At 44.4% G+C, this 21,542-nt stretch overlaps 1 protein-coding gene across 12 annotated transcripts in view; it reads right to left on the bottom strand.

Annotated features, from left to right (window-relative positions):
- Nucleotides 1-21,542, bottom strand: part of LOC140650543 (tyrosine-protein kinase Fer-like) — a 213,971-nt gene that overhangs the window by 113,127 nt on the left and 79,302 nt on the right. For all 12 annotated transcript variants that reach the window (XR_012042062.1, XR_012042060.1, XR_012042063.1 and 9 more), the window contains 2 exons: nucleotides 17,320-17,509; nucleotides 9,411-9,503 (listed from right to left, as the gene is read on the bottom strand). Coding sequence is in view for 8 of the 12 variants with exons in the window: in XM_072858970.1 (XP_072715071.1) it covers nucleotides 9,411-9,503; nucleotides 17,320-17,509 (283 nt within the window). In the remaining 4 variants the exon portion in view is untranslated. The remainder of the gene's footprint in view (nucleotides 1-9,410; nucleotides 9,504-17,319; nucleotides 17,510-21,542) is intronic.

Consider the following 21,542-nt stretch of genomic DNA (forward strand, 5'->3'; position numbering starts at 1 on the left):
TGCAAATATGACTATGGGTCAATCATCTCATCCCCCATAAATAGTGAGCAGCCCAAGAGCCCTCTGAGCTCTCCTGCATGGCAGGGGGCTGCATGCCAGGATCTCCCCTTGAGCAGGGACGCCTCTCAAGGTTACTCCTCGAGGTTGAGAGATTCCTTGCTGCAACAGATCCTCGGTAAGTGACTAATAGCATGCTAAACTCTGAAAACTTAGCTAAGTGATATAAAGGATTGATTGCGCATATATAATCCTTTAGATATAGACCGTTGACCAAGTCTGGGACTAGGACTGGATCTAGCCGCACCTAGACTCCTCTCTGAGAAGGAGTTTAGAAAGCAAGGGGATCTTTTTCCGAACCTCATGACTCAACAGGAGGGTCTCCCTGACAGTTTTGTCTGACCCTGTCCTCTATGCAGTAAATAATCAAGTGTACCTCGCCATCGAATCTTGTTAAACCACTGTTGCATTGAACTTTGTTAACTCCCTATTCTGTATCAATAAACTATATTTTTACTTCTCTCTTGCGAGTGAAGTGCACGCTCACTCCATCCGTGACAAATTGGCGTAGTCGGCAGGATGGCAAGTAGTATCACTGATTATTTATGGAGGCATGGAGTGAATCCGAGTCCCAAATTCTCAGCAGAATGGACTCGTGACAATTGGCATAATTGGGAAGCCATTGAAGAACACCTAAAAGTAACTAGAGGCCACACAAAGGATGGAAAAGAGAAAGGAGTTATCATCTGCAAGATGCTAGGTGCCTGTTTAGAAGCTGCACATCAGGAAAGAGACAACAGAAATAAAAAGGAGCAGGACCTAGAGAAAGAAATAGAAGGTAGAAAGGCAACTGAGTTGTTACTATCTTTTAAAATTGAACAACTGCAGAAACAGTTACAGGAGGAAAAGGAAAAAAGACAAAAGTTGGGAGAAAAGGTCGAGATGATGCTTATACAGGCTCCCCACACCCCCGACATCGTACAGATTAGGAAACTAATAGTATCCCCTGAAGATTGGGATGGAGACATCTGGGGTGATCCCGATGATAGTGAGCCAGAAGACGACGACCCTTTGTTCCCCACAAATCCTCCTGAGTACGAAGCCAGACCCATTGTTAAAACAGAAAGAACTGTGGGTCCTCGGGGTGGTCATCCGCGACATACTACGCAAACCATCCCCTGGGATCCGTTGCAATTGACAAATTTGCAAGAGAGATATAGCAGAAAACCAGGTGAAACTGAAACGGAATACTTGTGGCGAGTATGCCTCAGTGGCGGCGACCGAATAATGTTGAGTGAGGACGAAGCAAATGGCTATTGGGGTCCGGGAGTTTTCTTAAATTTAGGACCCGACCCGACAAATACACCTCATTCTATCACCAGCAGAGTAGCTTATTGGGCTGGAGGAATAGACAGCATGGAGGGAGGTGAACCTTCCATAATTCCCATTAAATCTTTAAGTGAGCTCTCTACAGCCGTCACAAAAGCCGCCTGTATACAAGCCATGCACAAACGAGGGTCCCATGATGTCCCACTGTCTGCTACAGTAGATTTTGCAATGTTAAAACCACTGATTAGAGGAGCCCCGGCAATTCTTAAATCCCATTTAGTTGCAAAATGAGATGAGATCAAGAAAGACACAGAACACAATGAGGGACTAGGTGATAACGCTCAAAATGCCCACAAGCAGCTCCCTACCTGGGCAGAATTGATGCACGGCATTGTTAACTACAGCCGTGAGATGGGCTGGGACCATGCACCAGCTGAAAAACAAAACCTGAAGCCCCGGGGAGGGGATCACAAAGTAAGACCCATAAAACGGGGAACAGAAACGAGATCGAAGGGAAACAAATTTAAAAACCCCCCAACAGAATCTCGAGAACAGAGGAATTGATTGTGGAGGAATGCATTAGCCCTAGGCATTCCCAGAGCTGCAATTCAAGGTCAGCCTACTGGCATTATTTTAAGTCTAATTGAAGCATCTCAAAAACGAGATAACGGTGAAAGGAAGGAGCGTATCTCAACTCCTCCTGCGCCACACCCCAGAAGGGGAGACAACCCCTTCCTCCCCCTTAGGGAGGAATTGCAGGACATGAAGTCAAAAACCGAGTAGTGTCCGGAAGGCAATTGGGCCTGCCTGTCTGGAAAGTGGAGGCTTATCAGTGGATAAGTGATAATGGCCCATACATTTTAATTCCAGTTGGTCCTCAAGGACAATTGGTAAAGTTTTTAATAGATATGGGAGCACAAATTTCACTATTAACACAACAAGATGCCGAGAAGCTGGGCGTACAACCCAGACGGCAAAGAGTTAAAATTACCGGCGTGAACGGAGTGAGTGTGCAGTGCCAAACTGCCAAGGTCAATTTATGGCTCCCGGGCAAGAAGCGCATGTCGAGTACTCGCTTTGCAATTAAAGATCACCATGAAAATATTTTAGGTTTCGATGTTTTAAACGGACGAACCTGGCGCCTGCCGAACGGCAGCGTGTGGTCCTTCGGCTCGAACATCGATCCCAACCCCAGCAGAAGCCGGGAGGCTGCAGTGCGGGCACTGCGCGCAGCCCCTGCGCTCCCAGAGTCAAAAATCACTAACGTACCGCAATATCCCATGTCTGCTGCGGCACGAAATGGAATTTCTGAAGTCATAGCTGATTTGGAGAAACGACAAATTATCTCCAGAACGCACTCCCCATATAACTCACCTGTCTGGCCCGTCCGGAAACCAGACGGGAGGTGGCGTTTAACTGTCGATTATCGGCGCCTGACGCCAATACAGCCCCGCTCACAGCTGCTGTGCAAACATTGCCAACTTAACAGCTACTTTGCAAGCAGCTGCACACCCATGGATGGCAGCCCTAGATGTAAAGGATATGTTCTTTATGGTTCCCTTAAAGGAGGAAGATAAAGAGAAGTTTGCTTTCACTCGGGAGGGAATACAATACACCTTTCACAGACTCCCACAGGGGTATAAACATTCACCCACGATTGCTCATGCTGCGCTTGCTGAACTTTTACAGACAGTCTCACTCCCCCAAGAAGTGAAACTGTACCAATATATAGATGATATTCGGATTGGAGGAACTTCCCCTGAAAAGGTTGGGGAAGCAGCAGCAGCAGCATGGCAAGCACTAAATAAAGCAGAAATTGAGATTCCACCCGGAAAATGTCAGGGACCAAGTAAAAAAGTAAAATTTTTAGGTACTTGGTGGATAGCAGGCAGTGCAGTGATTCCTCCAGATCCCTTAAGAAAAATTGAAGAGCTGCAAATGCCCCAATCAAGGAAGGAGTTACAACAATTAATGGGAACTTTAGGATACTGGAGGAAACATGTGCCTGGATTTTCTATCATTTCCCGTCCCTTATACTCACTCTTAAGGAAAGGCAAACCCTGGGAGTGGAAATTAGAACATAAAGAGGCAGTCAAAACTCTAACTGAAGAGTTAAAGACGTATCAAGTCACTGGGACCAGTACACCCCCATGACCCTATTATAGCCGAATGGGGTTTCGCCGAACATGCTACTTACTGTAACCTGTTCCAAACTGGGCCCGATGGGCCAAAAAGACCTTTATTGTTTAGCTCAACCGCATTTAAAGAAACAGAACAACGATACTCTGAATGGGAAAAGGGACTTTTATCTTTAGTCCGAGCAGTTAAACAAGTTGAGAAAATACATCAGGGACAACCTGTGCAAACTAGAGGACCATTTAATTTACTAGAAGCAATCCTAAAGGGGACTGCTCCCCCAGAAGGAGTTGCACAAAAGCCCACTGTCCGAAAATGGTATGCCTACCTAACAGGAGTTGCAGAAAATATGCAACTAACTGAAGGACACACTAAGGTTTCCAAATTGCAGATGCCCATAAACACAGACCCTTTAGCATTACAACAACCTTTTAAACCTTCACCCATTCTGGATGCACCACCCCTCACTGAGGGTACACCAACAGAAAACATTTGGTTTACAGATGCTTCAGCAAAAAGGGTAAACGGTAAATGGCAATATAAGGCTGTTGCATTAGACATTACCACCGGCAAACAAGTAGTAGAAGAAGGTGAAGGCAGTGCACAAGTAGGAGAAATAAGAGCAGTTGTTTTGGCAGCACAGAATGGAGCAAAAATCATATATGTAGACTCCTATGCTGTGTGGGCCGGTGCCACACAGTGGCTCTGTCAATGGGAAACCTTGAATTGGGAGGTAAATAGATCCCCAGTTTGGAGAAACAAAGACTGGCAATTATTACTAGATATAGCCAGGAAAACACCTTTCAAGATGGGATGGGTAAAAGCTCATGCTAAAGATAATCAACCAGCCACAAAGTGGAATCAAAAGGTAGATGAGCTAACTACAATTAGGAAAATCGCCTTAAATCCTGAGTGGTATCGATTGGGAGAATGGTTACATCAAAGCCTAGGCCACACAGGTAAAGAAGCACTTTACTTTGCTGCACAGAGTAAAGGCTGGCCTATAAACAGAAAAACTTGTGAAACTATTCTTACAGAATGTCCCCAGTGTAGATATTGAAATTACAAGCAGATCATCCTGCTAAAGCACCACCTTTACATATCAATGAAGGGAAAGCTTTATGGTCTACATGGCAAATTGATTATATCGGACCATTCAAATCCTCCGCAGGATATCGATACATCCTCACAGGAGTGGAAGTAGTCTCCGGCTTGCTTATGGCGACTAAATGTCGGAAAGCCGATGGGCGAAATACAGTGTGAGGGCTATCATTTTGGTTCTCAAATCTACCTACTCCTGATGTTATCCAGAGTGATAATGGCTCACACTTTTCGTGTAAGGAAGTGCAAGATTGGGCAAAACAAGAGGGAATTAGATGGGTATTCCACACCCCATACTACCCTCAATCAAATGGGATGGTAGAAAGAGCTAATGGCTTGTTGAAAAGGAGTCTCAAACCACAGGAAGCTCAATGGGATACGAGACTTCCCAAAGTACTCCATCAATTAAACAACCGGTATGGGCCTACTGGAAGCCCTGTAAGCCGAGCATTCTTTATAAAACCTGAGCTTAGCGCTCCACCTACTAGGAAAAGAGAATATCCAATGACATTACAGCCAGGACAGCCTGTGATGGTCAATTTACCATCCATCGGTACTGTGCCTATGACTTTAACTAAACCTCGTGGCCCACTTGCCTGGGAAGCTACTGATAGCAGTGGTGCAAAACACAGAATTAGTTCACGATGGATTTTTCCTTCTCCTTAACGGGGTAACCTGTTCGGACTCTCCCCACCGAAACAAGTCTCTATTTTCTCTTACAGCACCCCACCGGATGTCAGATGGAAATGCTGTGTTCGTGTTACTATTCCAAACCCTAACAAACTGTTGATGTTAATGCATGCTTTGTACGGGAACAACAAGGATTTATTTGTGAGAGTAACACCATCAAAGCCCAAAACATTTGTCTTGACACTGAACAAAATGTCATTTTGAAATATATCCCGATGAAGCCCCTGAAACTGTCCTTGTATATATTGGAAAAGGATGTGTTTGTATGAGAACCCTTTGTGATTTTATATTTGTAGATAACATTACTGTAGATACAAGTTATCACTCAAATATTTGTGTTCGTAACTTTACTATACATTGAGTCGAGATTTATTGGCTACCCCCATCGGAATTAATCTTACATTGGTGAAGAAACTACTACAACACGATGACCTGTGTCAACTGCTAGAACGCATCCAAAACAATGGACACAAAACTCTGATCACTGTTCATCATGATGCAGAAGAGATACACCATGTCGTGGAAAGAGTGAAGAAGGATGGAGAACACCATTGGTGGGAAACTCTTCTTGGATGGTCACCGACAGCAACGGGAGTGTTTAATCTTATGCTTCACCCAGTTGTCATTTTACTGACTCTAACATTAATGTGTCTATTGCTTATAATTATATTGTATATAAAGGTTTGGTACATGATAAAACAAATAACCCAACTCCAACCACCCAAAACATACAAATTAACGCATAACAAATAGCAGTGCTTCACTGTCTACTTACTGTGGATCTAAAAGTGCATAAATTATCAATATACAATTTATGGCACAGAGGCAAGAGGTGACCGTACCACCACTCTGTGAGAATAAGATGAATTGACTATAGTCACGGGGTGGAGTGTGATGGTGTGCTTCCCCCGCCCCCGACCTTTATCTCCTGCAACCCTGCTTAGGTGATAATCACCAGTGGCGACTGTAATTGTAATGGATGCATCTGGTCACGATGGCTGCATCGGCTCAAAGTGGATTCAGGAGACAGATAACAACACAATAGCCTAGGGCTATTGTGCAATGCACCCACCGAAGAAACTAAAACCTGTGGTCGGCATGCAAATATGACTATGGGTCAATCATCTTATCCCCATAAATAGTGAGCAGCCCAAGAGCCCTTTGAGCTCTCCTGCACGGCAGCAGGCTGCACGCCAGGATCTCCCCTTGAGCAGGGACGCCTCTCAAGGTTACTCCTCGAGGTTGAGAGATTCCTTGCTGCAACAGATCCTCGGTAAGTGACTAACAGCATGCTAAACTGAAATCTTAGCTAAGTGATATAAAGGATTGATTGTGCACATATAATCCTTTAGACATAAACCATTGACCAAGTCTGGGACTAGGACTGGATCTAGCTGCACCTAGACTCCTCTCTGAGAAGGAGTTTAGAAAGCAAGGGGATCCTTTTCCGAACCTCATGACTCAGCGGGAGGGTCTCCCTGACAGTTTTGTCTGACCCTGTCCTCTATGCAGTAAATAATCAAGTGTACCTCGCCATCGAATCTTGTTAAACCACTGTTGCATTGAACTTTGTTAACTCCCTATTCTGTATCAATAAACTATATTTTTACTTCTCTCTTGCGAGTGAAGTGCACGCTCACTCCATCCGCGACACCAAGTCACTGTTACACGTGATGAAGCCCTGCTTTCCTGGAGATGGCTGAACACCTGCCTGCCGATGGAAAGTAGTGAATGAATTCCTTGCTTTGCTTTGCTTGCGCGCGTGGCTTTTGCTTTCCCTATTAAACTGTCTTTATCTCAACCCTCGAGTTTTCTCACTTTTACTCTTCTGATTCTCTCCCCCATCCCACTGGAGGGGGAGTGAGCGAATGGCTGTGTGGTGCTTAGTTGCCGACTGGGGTTAAACCACGACAGTCCTTTTTGGCGCCCAACGTGGGGCTCGAAGGGTTCGAGATAACGACAGGTTTGATTGGAATGTGCTAGACCGAATTTATAGCTGTTATTGCTGTTTAGCTATTAATTGGCAGGCTTCTGTGCTTGCCACGGGGCTTGCTTTCCTTACTGTATATTAGAGTCTAGTGCTCGTTAGTGGCTGCTTTTTGCTTTCGCTGCTTGCTGTACTGCTGTACTGCTGATCATGTTACTCTGCTGTGCCTGGGAACATTTTGATAACGGCAGTGACCATGCGCCTGGGCTGGCAGATGGCCAGGGCATCGCTGCTGTTTCTGTGCTGCTGTACTGGACAGGCTGGAACTCCAGTGTGAACTCGAGTCAAAGGGACTGGGACCTGTGGATGAGTCCACGTGGGAGCAGGACACCCCAAAGCGTCTGTGGCCGTGGATAAGTCCACACTGGAGCAGGTACATCTTGAAGCATCTGTGGCCGTGGGGTTATGTCTGTGCCACAGCAGGTATACCTCTGAAGGGACTGTTTCCCAAGGATAAGTCCATGCTGGAGAAGGTACACCTCGAAGCATCTGTGGCTGTGGATAAGTCCATGTTGCAGCAGGTACACTTTGAAGCATCAGTGGCTGTGCATGAGGTCATGCTGGAGCACCTCAAAGCGTGTGGCCATGGATAAGCCCAGGACAGAGCAGGTACTCCCCTGGAGGGACTGCAGCCATGGGTAAGGCCATGTTGGAGCAGGTTTACTTCTGAAGGGACTGTGGCTGTGGGTAAGGCCACACCAGAGCAGGTCTATCTCTGAAGGCATTGTGGCCCATGGAGAAGGCCACGCTGGAACAGGTGCACCTCAAAGCAACTGTGGCTGTGGATAAGTCTACACCACAGCAGGTATATCCCTGGAGAGACTGTGGCTCATAGATAAGGCTCCACTTGGAGCAGGTACACCCCTAAGGGAGTGCAGTCTGTGGATAAGTCCAAGCCAGAGCAGGAGCAAGGGGAGGAGCTCATTGCAATGTTAAACCCGATGGTCTGGTCCAAAGGGACCAGGAGTGGAGATTGTAATGGAAATACCTTTAAATTGTTGTAACCCATGATTTGAGTTGCATGTTATAGGAAATACTATAGCAGGAACCACCTGAACCAATGGAGGACAAGCCTCACAAGAAGCAGTGCAAGTGCAGCAGCGACCTGAACTGAGCTGGCTTTGGTGCCCAATAACTCCACACAACACACCACCTCTCCTGTCCTGAGTGACCACCATAAGAGATGGAGCCCAAAGTCATGGACTAAATGAACTCACTGGACATTTTGTGGACATTTGTGGACATTTTACAGATACTTTACAAGGGTGGTCCATAGACTAAGGGAATGATATCTGTGTATTTTATTAAAGGATGGGAATGGGGGGGGTGGTTAATGAGAATGTATTGGATAGTGTGGTACCTGAGAATGACGGAAATGGTATGGAATAAGGGGTGGAGAATGTGCCCACGAGTTTTCTCACTTTTACCCTTCCGATTCTCTTCCCCATCCCACCGGGGGGAACTGAGCGAGTGGCTGTGTGGTGCTTAGGTGCTGGCTGGGATTAAATGACAACAGGCATCAAATTAAATTAATCTTCCCCAAGCCAAGTCTTTTTTGCCCAGCTGGTAAGCAATCTCCCTGTCTCTATCTCAACCCACGAGTTTTTTAATCTTATTTTTTCCCCCTGTTCTGTTGAGGAGGCGGGGGTGAGAGAACAACTTAGTGGGCATCTGGCAGCCGGCCAAGGTTAGCCCACCACAAGTAGTAGTAATAGTAGTAGTAGTAATGGTGGTGGTGGTAGTAGTAGTAGTAGTAGTAGTAGTAATAATAATTTTTTATATGATGGTGCCTCTATAATAAATATAGGAAATATAATTGTTGCAATGATGGGTAAAACATGCCTGACCATCTAACCTACTGCAGAATATAATAATATACAGCATTACTAGTAAATCTACCACACAGGAAATGGTAATCTTTCAAGTATAGCACCAATCTGGGAGCAGCAAAGAATGTACAAATTCTTTTTTCTGAAGTGTGATAAAAGTTGTTCTGACATACTATTATGTCACAATATTATCGTATCCACTGATCAGTCAGAACTGTGCTTTTTATAATGTCATTTTAAACTATGTTTTTCCTGTGTAAATAGAAATGTGTGATACTTCAGTAAAAAATCCTACTTAAGCTGTAAAAATAAGAGAATTCTAAGTTGTTGATACTACTTACCGATGATGAGCCCAATATGGATTTTGGAGATCTTATAATTCCGGCTATGGAGTGACGTATAGTGTCCAACTTTGAGATTTTGTCCTTCTTGTCCTAGGAGAAAAAGTAATATCTCCAGTAAAACCAAGCGAATCAATATGGATTTACCTCTGTGCATTAATAATTGAATTACTGGAGGACATGGAATGTAGACTCATGGATTTTGTTTGAATAAAAGATAGGGACTAATGTTCTACTGATACAAACCAGCAAGCTTGTGTCAACATCAGTGGGATTATGCTAATGTATACCAATTGAAGAGCTGAAAGATTCTGTGATTCCTTAAATATTTAGTGCAATTATTTTAAATATCATTATTGTTAACTAGAAGAGATCTGAAATTCTTTTGCATGCTAAAGACAGAGGACCTAATTCTCAGCTGTCCTGAAATACCTATTTTTTAAAAGGGTATTGGTTTGACACCATATAATAAAACCATACATAACAAAACTCATACATACATACTTGTATTATCCTTACTTAATTTCTTTTCTTCTTTTATTAATCTGATCTTCTCTAATAATACACTACTTGCAAATATTAATACCAATCAGTGCGAGTAATAGGATCCATTTGTTTTCTGGCACTACAATAAACCACAGGGGCAGCCACCACTATCTGGATTTTAAATCCTTTAAGAACAGAGCTATTCACTAAAACTGGAACACCAAATCAGCCTTTAACCATCCATAATTCAGCACAAGTAAATGGAAAGTCCAAAGTGTTTATAACTTGACTTAGTCCAAGGATTGTTTATTTCCTAATATCTGATTCATTGTCAGCTCTCAAAATTTAGTATCAAAGAATCTTTCAAAAATACAGAAATGTATTTTTAACACTGAAAAACATTAATTTCTCATAACTTCACCCTCAGACACAGATGAGGTATTTTAATGAATATTTGCAAAATAATTAAACCTGAAGCAGAGAGACCACACATTAAAAATCTCATTCTAATTAGCTATGGGTTAATTAAGTTGTAAGAAACTGAAAATGGAAATAGAATAAGTCTGTTTTGTAGTGTAACAAAAAAAGATTGCTTCAAAGTTTTGAACATACACCCTTGAATGAAGAAACTGAAAATCTGATAATGTAATAAATGCAGTTTCAGTTTATTCCAAGAATTCTGAATGAGCAAGAAAATCTATTAAATCTTTATACAGAATAAAGCATTGTTTGAAAATAACTCCCATAATTTAGTTTACAGTATATAGGTTAAACATTGTCTTAGTAAAATAAATTTACTTGTTTAGCAGCAAAATTCTGCAATATTCCATAATTTGTATGTCATGAAAAGAGAGTATGAAAAAGAACATTCATATAGGAATAGAAAAAAGGCTAAAAGGAATTTACTAGCCACTTGAAATTAACACTGATCCATACAATTTTTATTCTTTTTATCAGACTCAAGTAATATTGCATGTCAACTACTTTTCTTACAGTAAAACACTGTCCTGAGTCGATTGGCAAATTGATATTTATTTTTTAAGTATTGATGAATTAAACCGACTACTTAAAAAAAAATCATGAATAAAGGCGACAATACAGTGCCTGTTTTTGCTTGCATGCCTATCAGGCTTGGAATGATCAATTCATTCAACACATCTTTTCACAAGTGAGCCACAGGATTTAACTGTGACTAAATGTCTACTTCTTACATGACAGGAAAAAATAAGTTACCAAAATATGCATGAATTCCATTGTGTTGTGTTTCCACCCCCTGGGGTAGTCGATTCCATGTATATTGGACACCCCTCCACGTGAAAGCAAAATGTGGCCTGCACTCTGCTGCCGAAGGAATTGAGAAAAACGCATTGGCAATATCAGTTGTGGCATAGCACTTGGCTGCCTTTGACTCCAGTTCATATGGAATTCTAGCATTTTCAGTATGGCTGCACTCAGCAGTGGCATGACTTGGTTCAGGCCACGGCACTCCACTGTTAACCTCCAGCCCCTGTAAACTGGATGTCATCTGGATCTTTGGAGACCTGGTTGTTGTCCAGGTCACTGTAGATGAATTCCAGCACAGCTACTTCTATCAGATATTAGATACATTCCTCCACTGTATTCCACTTCCCTCGGTAATTTACAAGATCATCCTTGAAGGGATATATCACCTTCACACTCGACAGGAGCTGCTTGCAGAGGCTGCAGATTCTCACCTCTTTTCCGCTTTCTTTGTCAATTCCCCAGTTCCTAGTGAGGGATCCCAGCTGCTGGGCTTCCTTACCTTCTAACTCCTGACTGTTGACCCCACTATCCCAGCATCGGAGCAGCCAGGCAGCAATCTGCTCACCTGGCTGGTGGCTGCAATCTTTCCGCAAATCTCAAAATTTGCCTAGGGTCAAGGACCAGGTAGTTTCTGCCTCTTGGGTGATTTCTCTTGCTTCCTCCTCCCGTTTCCTTGTCAAAGGACCAGCTTCCTGATCAGACCCTTACTCCTCCTCCTCCCTTACTAATCGATGGTATGGACCCATCGATCTCTCTGTCCAGTGTTTCTTTTTGACTCCTGGGGCAATTACTGTAGCTGGGGTTTGGGTCCCTATCTCATCCATGGCGTCCTCAGATGTGTTTTGAGTCCCTGGCTCAACCATGGTGTCCTCAGAGGTGGTTTCAGTCCCTGTCTCAATCACACTCCTTTGATGGTACTGAAGAGAGGCTCAATAGGCACAGGCCAAGCCCCAATAAAGTTCTAGGAGCTGCTGGGTTTCACGGGGTAGGAAAGGCACCCTTACATCAAGTGGTTCACCAAATCAACATGGGATTACATGCCCTAGGCACCTGCCCAAATCCTTCCATACACCCTGCCACCCAGGGATCAACCACCTCGGGGCATGTTTCCTTGTCACCTCATAAACAAGTTCAAAGAATCACAGAATGGTTGAGGCTGGAAGGGACCTCGGGATGCCATCTATTCCAACTCCCCTGCTCAAGCAGGGCCACCTAAAGATGGTTGACCAGGACCATTTCCAGACAGCTTTGGAATTTCTCCAAGGAGGAAGACTCCACAACCTCTCTGGGCAACCTGTTCCAGTGCTCAGGCACCCTCACAGTGAAAAAGTTTCCTGATGTTCAGACAGAACCTCCCGTGTTTCCATTTGTGCCCATTGCCTCTTGTCCTATCACTGGGCACCACTGAAAAGAGCCTGGCTCCATCCTCTTTTCATCCTCCCTTCATGTATTTATATACATTGATGAGATCCCCCAAGCCTTCTCTTCTCCAGGCTAAACAGTCCCAGCTCTCTCAGCCTTTCCTCATAGGAGAGATGCTCCAGTCCCTTAATCATCTTCGTGGCTCTGCAATGGACTCTCCAGTATGTCCATGTCTCTCTTGTACTGGATAGCCCAGAACTGGACACAGGACTCCAGGTGTGGCCTCACCAGTGCTGAGTAGAGGGGAAGGATCACCTCCCTCGACCTGCTGGCAGTACTTTGCCTAATTCAGCCCAGGAAACCATTAGCCTTCATTGCTGCAAGGGCCATTGCTGCCTCATGTTCAACTTGGTGTCCACCAGGACCCCCAGGTCCTTTTCTGCCACACTGCTTTCCAGCTGGGTGGCCCTCAGCATATACGCATGGGGTTGTTCCTCCCCAGGGGCAGGACTTTGCCCTTCCCCTTGTTGAACTGCATGAGGTTCCTGTCAGCCCATTTTTCCAGTCTGTCCAGGTCCCTCTGGATGGCAGCACGACCCTCTGGCATATCAGCCACTCCTCCCACTTTTGTGTCACCAGCAAACTTGCTGAGGGTACACTCTGCCCATCATCCAGACCATTAATGAAGATGTTGAACAGGACTGGACCCAGTATTGACCCCTGGGGTACATCACTAGTTACTGGCCTCCAACTACACTTTGTGCTACTGATCACCACACTTTGGACATGGCCGTTCAGCCCATTTTCAGTCCATCTCACTGTCTGCTTATCCAGCCCATACCTCATCAGCTTCTCTATGAGGATCCAACCTTGGCTGGATGCCAGGTGCCCACCAAGCCACTCTATCACTCCCCTTCCTCAGCTGGACAGGGGAGAGAAAATATAATGAAAGGCTCGTGGGTCAAGATAAGGACAGGGACATCACTCACCAATTACCGTCACGGGCAAAACAGACTCAACTCAGGGAAATAAATTTAATTTATTGCCTTCCTCCCACTCCTCCCTTCTTCCCGGGCTCAACTTCACTCCTGAATTTTCTACCTTCTCCCACTGAGAGGCACAGGGGGAACAGGGAATGAGGGTTGCAGTCAGTTCGATACATGTTGTCTCTGCTGCTCCTTCCTGCTCACACTCTTCCCCTGCTCCAGTGTGGGGTCCCACCCACGGAAGACAGTCTCCACGAACTTCTCCAGTATGGGTCCTTTCCATGGGGTGCATGGAACAGACTGCACCAGCATAGGTCCCCCACAGGCCACAGTTCCTGCCAGAAAACCTGCTCCTGCGTGGGCTCCTCTCCACGGGCTGCAGTTTCCTTCAGGGCATATTGACCTGCTGTGGCATGGGGTCCTTCTCAGGCTGCAGTGTGGATATTTGCTCCACCATGGACCTCCATGGGCTGCAGGGGGACAACCTGCTTCACCATGGTCTTCACCATGGGCTGCAGGGGAATCTCTGCTCTGGTGCCTGAAGCATCTCTTCCCCTTCCTTCTTCACTGACCTTGGTGTCTGCAGGGTTGTTTATCTCACATTTTTTCTCACTCCTCTCTCTCATAGCTGCTGCATAGCCTTTTTTACCCTTTATTAAATATGTTATCCTGCCCTTCTTGAATATAGGAGGGACACTTGCTTTCCTCCAGTCCTTGGGCACTTCTCCCAATAGCCATGATCAATCAAAGATTATCGAGAGTGGCCTTGCAATGACATTTGCCAGCTCCCTCAGCACTTGTGGGTGCATCCCATCAGGGCCTATGGACTTATGTATGTCCAGTTTGCTTAAGTATTCCCTGACCTGAGCCTCTTCCACCAAGGGTACATCTTCCTTGCTCCAGCCTTTCCCCCTTGTCTCTGGGACCTGGGATTCCTGAAGGCTGGTCTTGCTAGTAAAGACCGAGGTGAAAAAGGCATTCAGTACCTCAGCCTTTTCCATTTTCTATGTAACCAGGTCCTCTGTCTCGTTCAGCAATGATCCCACATTTTCCCTAGTCTTCCTTTTGTCGCCTATGTACTTAGTAAAGCTCTTCTTGTTGTCTTTGACATCCCTGGCCAGATTCAAGTCCAGGTGGGCTTTGGCTTTCCTAACCTCAGCCCTGGGTGCTTGGACAACATCTTTGTATTCTTCCCAGGTTACCCGTCCTTGCTTCCACCCTCTGCAGGCTTCCTTTTTGTGCTTGAGTTTGGCCAGGAGCTACTTTTTCATCCATGCAGGCCTCCCGGCATTTTTGCCTGAGTTCCTGCTCATTGAGATGGATCCCTCTTGAGCTTGAAGGAGGTGATCCTTGAATATCAAACAGCTTTCTTGGGCCTCTCTTCCCTTCAGGGCCTTATCCCATGGGACTCTTCCAAGCAGATCTTTGAAGAGGCTGAAGTCTGCTCTCCTGAAGTCCAGGGTTGCGATCTTGCTTTTTGCCCTGCTCCCTCCCCTCAGGATCCTGAACTCCACCATCTCATGGTCACTGCAGCCAAGGCTGCCTTCGACCTTCACACCCCCAGTGAGCCCTTCCTTGTTGGTGAGTATGAGGTCCAGCAGAGCACCTCTTCTCATTGGCTCCTTTATCACTCGGAGGAGGAAGTTATCATCAGTGCACTCCAGGAACCTTCTGGATTTCTTATGTCCTGCTGTGTTGTTCCTCCAGCAGATATCGGGGTGTTTGAAGTCCCCTATGAGGACCAGGGCCTGATAATGTGAGGCTGCTCCTAGCTGTCTGTAGAGGGCCTCATCTGCTTGTTCTTCCTGGTCAGGTGGCCTATAGCAGACATCCACTATAATGCCACCCTTACCTGTTTTCTCTTTAATCCTAACCCATAAGCTCTCTGTCAGCTCCTCATCCATCCCCAGGCAGAGCTCCTTGCATTCCAGCTGTTCTCTCACATAAAGGGCAACTCCCCCTCCTCATCTTCCCAGCCTGTTCTTCCTGAAGAGCCTGTACACATCCATTGCAACACTCCAGTCAGGGAAGCCATCCCATCACATCTCTGTGATCCCAACAAGATCATAGCCCTGCAACTGCACACAGATCTCTAACTCCTCATGTTTATTCCCCATGCTGCATGCATTAGTGTACAGGCACTTCAGAGAGGCCCCCCAGCATGTTGAGTTCCTGGAGAGAGTTTGGGGGATTTCTCCATAATGGTACCTCGTAGGCAAGGTGCCTTGTTTCCTCTTACACCAGGATGAAACCAGGTTCCACAAACCCACAAAAAGCCAACAGTCTTAGATACCAGAATCAAACACCTTACATAAGGATGTGCAAGAACCTCAGGAGCCTGTGCAACAAAACTATGCACATCAGTCCCAGAGGAGAAAAGGGAGGTGTAATCCCTTGTTCTCTCCATAAGATAGCCCAGCCAGCACAGGAATGGCATCAATTCCAGGGCCAAGCACATGCTCATTGTTTTTATCAAACTGTTCCCAGGCACAGCAAAATAGAGAGATAAGCAGCGCAGCAAATGGCAAGAGCTAAAAGCAGCCAATAACAAGCCCTAGACTCTATTATACAGTAAAGCAAGCAAGCTCTGTGACCTGCACAAAAGCCTGCCAATTAACAACTACAACAGCTATAGCAGCTCAGATCAAAACTGTCGTTATCTTGAGCCCCACACTGGGTGCCAAAAAAGGCTGTAGTGGGTTGACCCCATCTGGCTGCCAGACACCCACCCTGCCTCTTGCCCACTCTACTCTCCTACAGGATGGGGAGAAAATAGAAGGAAGGTGAGAACACCCATGAATCTAGATAACGACAGTTTAATAGGGAATGCAAAAGCTGCATGCACCAGCAAAGCAAAAAGAGGAATTCATCCACTACTTCCCATTGGCAGGCCTGGAAAACAGGGCCTCAGCACACGTAATGATTGCTTTGGAAGACAAACGCCATAACCACGAACGTCCCCCCTTCCTCCTCCTTTCCTTGAGCTTTTACTGCTGACCATGATGTTATATGATATGGAATATCCCTTTGGTCAGTTGGGGTCAGCTGTTTTGGCTATGTCCCCTCCCAACCTTTTGTCCACCCCCAGCCTACTGACTTTGGGGGGGGGAAGAGAGAGAGAAAGCGATGGCACTGTGCAAGCCCAGTTCAGCAGTAGCCAAAACACTGGTGTGTTATGAACACTGTTTTAGATACAAATGCAAAGCACAGCATGATACCAGCTACTATGAGGAAAGTTAACTCCATCACAGCCAGAACCAGTACACAACGCAAGGTCAAAGGACCTGCATAGGAGATCCAGTTTTTGGGAATAAAATGGCGGGATGGACATTGGCACATCCCTATGGATGTGATCAACAAGATAACAGCCATGTCCCCCACCAGTTCATAAAAAAGAAACACAAGATTTCCTAGGCATTGTGGCTTTCTGGAAATAGGCATTCTGGGTTATAGTCAGCTTGTGAGCCCTCTCTATCGAGGGACCCGAAAGAAGAACTGTTTTGACTGGGGCCCTCAATAGATCAAACAGGGGATAGCTCATGCAGTAGCCCTTGAGCTGGTCCAGTGAGGAACAGCTGTGAGAAACATGTTCTACACAGTAGCCATGGAGCATGGCCTCACCTGGAGCCTCTGGCAGAAAACACCAGGAGAAACCTGAGATCAACCTCTAGGGTTTTGGAGCTGGGGTTATTGAGGATCTGAGGCCCACTACACCCTGACTGGCCTCTAACCCCAGGACTAAAGTACAATAGCAAAGCTGCATGATATAGTTAAACAAATGCAAAGCTTACCATAGAAGTGACTGATCTGGCATCTTCTTCATAATTCACTACAGGTGGTGGGTCTTTCCCATCATTTTCTTGAACCTTTTGTTCCAGTAGTTCTTTCTGGGCTGCAAATTTTGCCTCAGAGCATCTTAATTGCTGAACTGTTTGCTTGAGTTCTTCCAGTGCATGCTTTTGGCTCAGCAAGAGTACAATACTGCAGAGAAAAATAACAAACAATTTTAAAACACATGATTTAAAATACATATTTTGCTTCATGAAAGCTACATAGAATAAAGCATTTTCAATACTGGAATTTGCTTTTCTTTTTTCACTTTATCCATCCATGTAATGAAGGAAATTATTAACCTTTTATAAGTAAGCGTGAGAAGTCCTCAGAATTATTTGTTCAAAGGCATAAACACATGAAGCAAATATTAGAAAATTCTCAAAGGTACAAGATAATGAAAGCAGATACCTACTTAGCTATTCCAAAAAGAAAAATCATGTTGTAGTAAATACAGAAAGAATTATTATTTTCATCCACTTCGATTGAATTTATAACCGTTAGGGTTCCCTGTCCTTTTGGGAAGAAATACACTTTTAGATTATGATTTCCAGTGATGAGGAATCCACTGCAATCCACGTAGCTGTTATAATAATTATCTTCACTATTAAACTCACCTTATATCCAGTATAAATTGGCCTGGCTACATGTTAGATACCTGTTGTCTCCATCTTCTGGACTGAAAGGTCCTCTACTGTATAAGTATTTCTGGACTGCAGTCAGAACAGTCTTTAACATTATTTTTTTTAAGCTAAACAAATTGAACTCCATAAGGGGCTAAAAGAAGTTCTTTCTCATCTTCTACATGCTTTTATGGCTTTTCCCTGACACCACACACACCACACCCCCCCATTTTTCAACATCTATCAGAACTGGACCCTGTATTCTATTAGCAGTCTCACCTATACCACAGTCTTCTGATATAGCATTTCACCATTTATAGATTTAGAGATCGCAAGAGCATTTTCAAATTTCCCCCATTAACTCCAACACCTTCCCAAAGACAGACCAACAGGCACTCTCAACCCCTATAAGCTTTCTTTTTTGTGTGTATAAGTACATTTGGAAAAAGACAATTAGCCAAGCACAATACATAATGCAATATGAATTTACCAGTGTCTCATCTCAATGTTTTAGATAGATAGTTTTCTTCCAGGTCACTGATTTTTTTAAAAAAAAAAAGTTCAGTAATTTAGAGTAAGAAGATATAGTTACAGTTATATTTCATGTCCACTAGCCAGTTTTTAGTCTATTTATTGATTCTTCTTTCTTTGAGAGAGACTTCATACCTACATTCTTACACTGACAAACTTCAAACTGTTACCCTACAAATAGCACCTTGTAGAAGACCTGATATTTTCCTTTCTAAAACAACAGTTGTAGAACAGCCTACTGAAGGCTCTATCAGCTTTAAATGCTTCAGGGACATGATAGTGCTTAAAACAGATCGGGGGGGGGGGAGGAAACCCACAGCCCTGCAAGTGGCCTCACAGCAGACAGCCATGTAAAAAGACTGTACCAATCTCCTATGCTGCAATCATCAAGATTTCCACCTTTGTTGCATGCAAATGGAGAACCATTTGAAGAGATTCTGCAGAGGGAAAAAAACAAACAAACAAACAAACCCCCAAAAGCTCCAGAGTGCTCAGTCCTCCCAGAAATGAATAAAGTTAAATCTGGGGGACTTTCAGAAGGATCTAGACCTGTGTCAATAAAAGGAAAGAGTCCTCCTTACACTGAGAGTATCAAGTATAAATTCAGTCCTAGAAGCATGAACCTTCAGGAATAAGGAAATACTGAAAAACTAACTTCTTCGCTAAGAAAGAACAGAGATTAATTAAATTAAGATGGCCATAAGACAGACTTTCACATAAAGATATCGAAGAACACCCATGTTCAACTCCAAGAGATATTCCAAAACAGACATAATCAAGCAGTAGTGAAGGACAAGCAGATTACTTAGAGCATGTACAAGTACCTAGAGGACACTTTCATATTACCTCCAAGAACTGCCAAAACCAAAGATGGACAGAAGCTGTCTAACACAGAGAACCATCCACCATCCATGGTGCGATATAGACAACCTTAAAAGCACTCAACTGGAACCCAGAGACACGTAGTCTAGAAAGAGGTGCAGAGTTCTCACGGTCTGAAAGGACAGATGAAGCAGGTTGAGGGACCAGAACTACCAAGAATGAGGACAGTGTAGAGAAAAATCATAGTATTCTGTCACTCTACACCTTGAGAATAATCTCTGGAAGACAAACCTTCCTGCCAGCTCTCAAATTCTTAGGGGAAAAAAAGGAAATTTAAAAGTTATCCCTGACAACAACCCACTCCTGAGCAGAAATTAAAGTATTTCTCTTTTGCCCTAGCAACAAACAAATCTGGCTCATGTAATTCCTCTCTCACGAATGATGTTGGTTGTTGTACTCATGAACAAGATTCACGCAGCTCTGCTGACACTGTCCACAAGAGAGCTGGAAAATCCAGAAAAAACAATTCAAATATCAACCTCATCAACAATTCCACACATCCACAGCTTCAGTCCTCTCCAACAAAGCAGGGGAGACCTGATTCAGCCTTGTTTGTTGATGCAGCAAGAAGTTGCTCTGTCATAACCTGTACATGTAAACACTGAACATGAAATAGACATATTCTGAATGCACTACAGGCCAAATATCATGGATGTCAAGAGATTGTTTCATCACAAAGTGATCCTGAGCCAGATGATTACTCAAGTAGGTTCCAAAATAATAAGGGAACACTCTGTCATAAAATCCTTGGTGGCAGGAAAAGATAAAAAGTCATATCCCTAAATATGTGCAATGTACTAAGTCACAAAAAAAAAATCTGATAATCAGCAGAATGATCATTCATGGGGAAAGGACCAGTATGATGTATGAAGGCACAATTGGAGGTCCTGGAAGTGAAGATTGACATGAGACTGCAGAAGTTTAAAAGTATCACACAAAGAAGTGAACAATCTCTACTCAAGATAATGTTCTATTGTCTGGTCTTCATTATAAGAGAGAAAAAAGAAAAAAGATCTCCCTGTGAAAACGATGGCCTTTCACTATCAGCAAGGCTTTGGTGAATACACAACATCAGCTAAAATGAAAACATCCCAAACTCTGAATGGTTACAGCTCATCATGATCCAGAGATAATAAGACAGATCCTGCATGTTAAAAGACATGAACAGTTCTCTTTCATGAACTGTGGCAAGGTGTGCACCAGGTTATCCGCTGAAAAGTATCTGAAACACTAAATATTTTCAGTTTGCCAAAATCACATGTAGAATGTTCCCTGTTCCATCTATGCATGGAGAAGTAGCCCCTATAAAATTATTTAGCTGTGGCTTCCATCAATGCAAACTTTATGGTCCTTGTGGCTAACAAGAGCTACTATCAGTCTCACAGAGTAAGATCTTGTGTGAAGAGTCCTTGTGAGACCGGATCAGGGCAACAGATTGGAAAGTGGTATTGGGTTTATATGGCAAGGTTTTGGTAGCTGGGAGGCTGCAGGTGTGACCTCTGTGAGAAGACCAACATGAGGCACCAAAAAATGCTGTGGTGGGTTGACCCCATCTGGCTGCCAGACACCCACCCTGCCTCTTGCCCACTCTACTCTCCTACAGGATGGGGAGAAAATAGAAGGAAGGTGAGAACACCCATGAATCTAGATAACGACAGTTTAATAGGGAATGCAAAAGCTGCATGCACCAGCAAAGCAAAAAGAGGAATTCATCCACTACTTCCCATTGGCAGGCCTGGAAAACGGCCTCAGCACACGTAATGGTTGCTTTGGAAGACAAACGCCATAACCATGAACGTCCCCCCTTCCTCCTCCTTTCCCTGAGCTTTTACTGCTGACCATGATGTTATATGATATGGAATATCCCTTTGGTCAGTTGGGGTCAGCTGTTTTGGCTATGTCCCCTCCCAACCTCTTGCCCATCCCCAGCCATCTGGGTTTTGTGGCAGGGGGGTTGGAGAGAAAGCCTTGATGCTGTGCAAGTGCTGTTCAGCAGTAGCCAAAACATTGGTGTGCTATGAACACTGTTCTAGCCACAAATGCAAAGCACAGCACCATATGGGCTGCTATGAGGAAAGTTAACTCCATCCCAGTCAGACCTAGTATACACTGCAAAGTCACTCAATAGCTCAGAACTGGTGGTGCTG

Source organism: Ciconia boyciana, chromosome 4 (genome assembly GCF_034638445.1).
Source record: "Ciconia boyciana chromosome 4, ASM3463844v1, whole genome shotgun sequence".
In the NCBI taxonomy this organism is placed as follows: Eukaryota; Metazoa; Chordata; class Aves; order Ciconiiformes; family Ciconiidae; genus Ciconia; species Ciconia boyciana.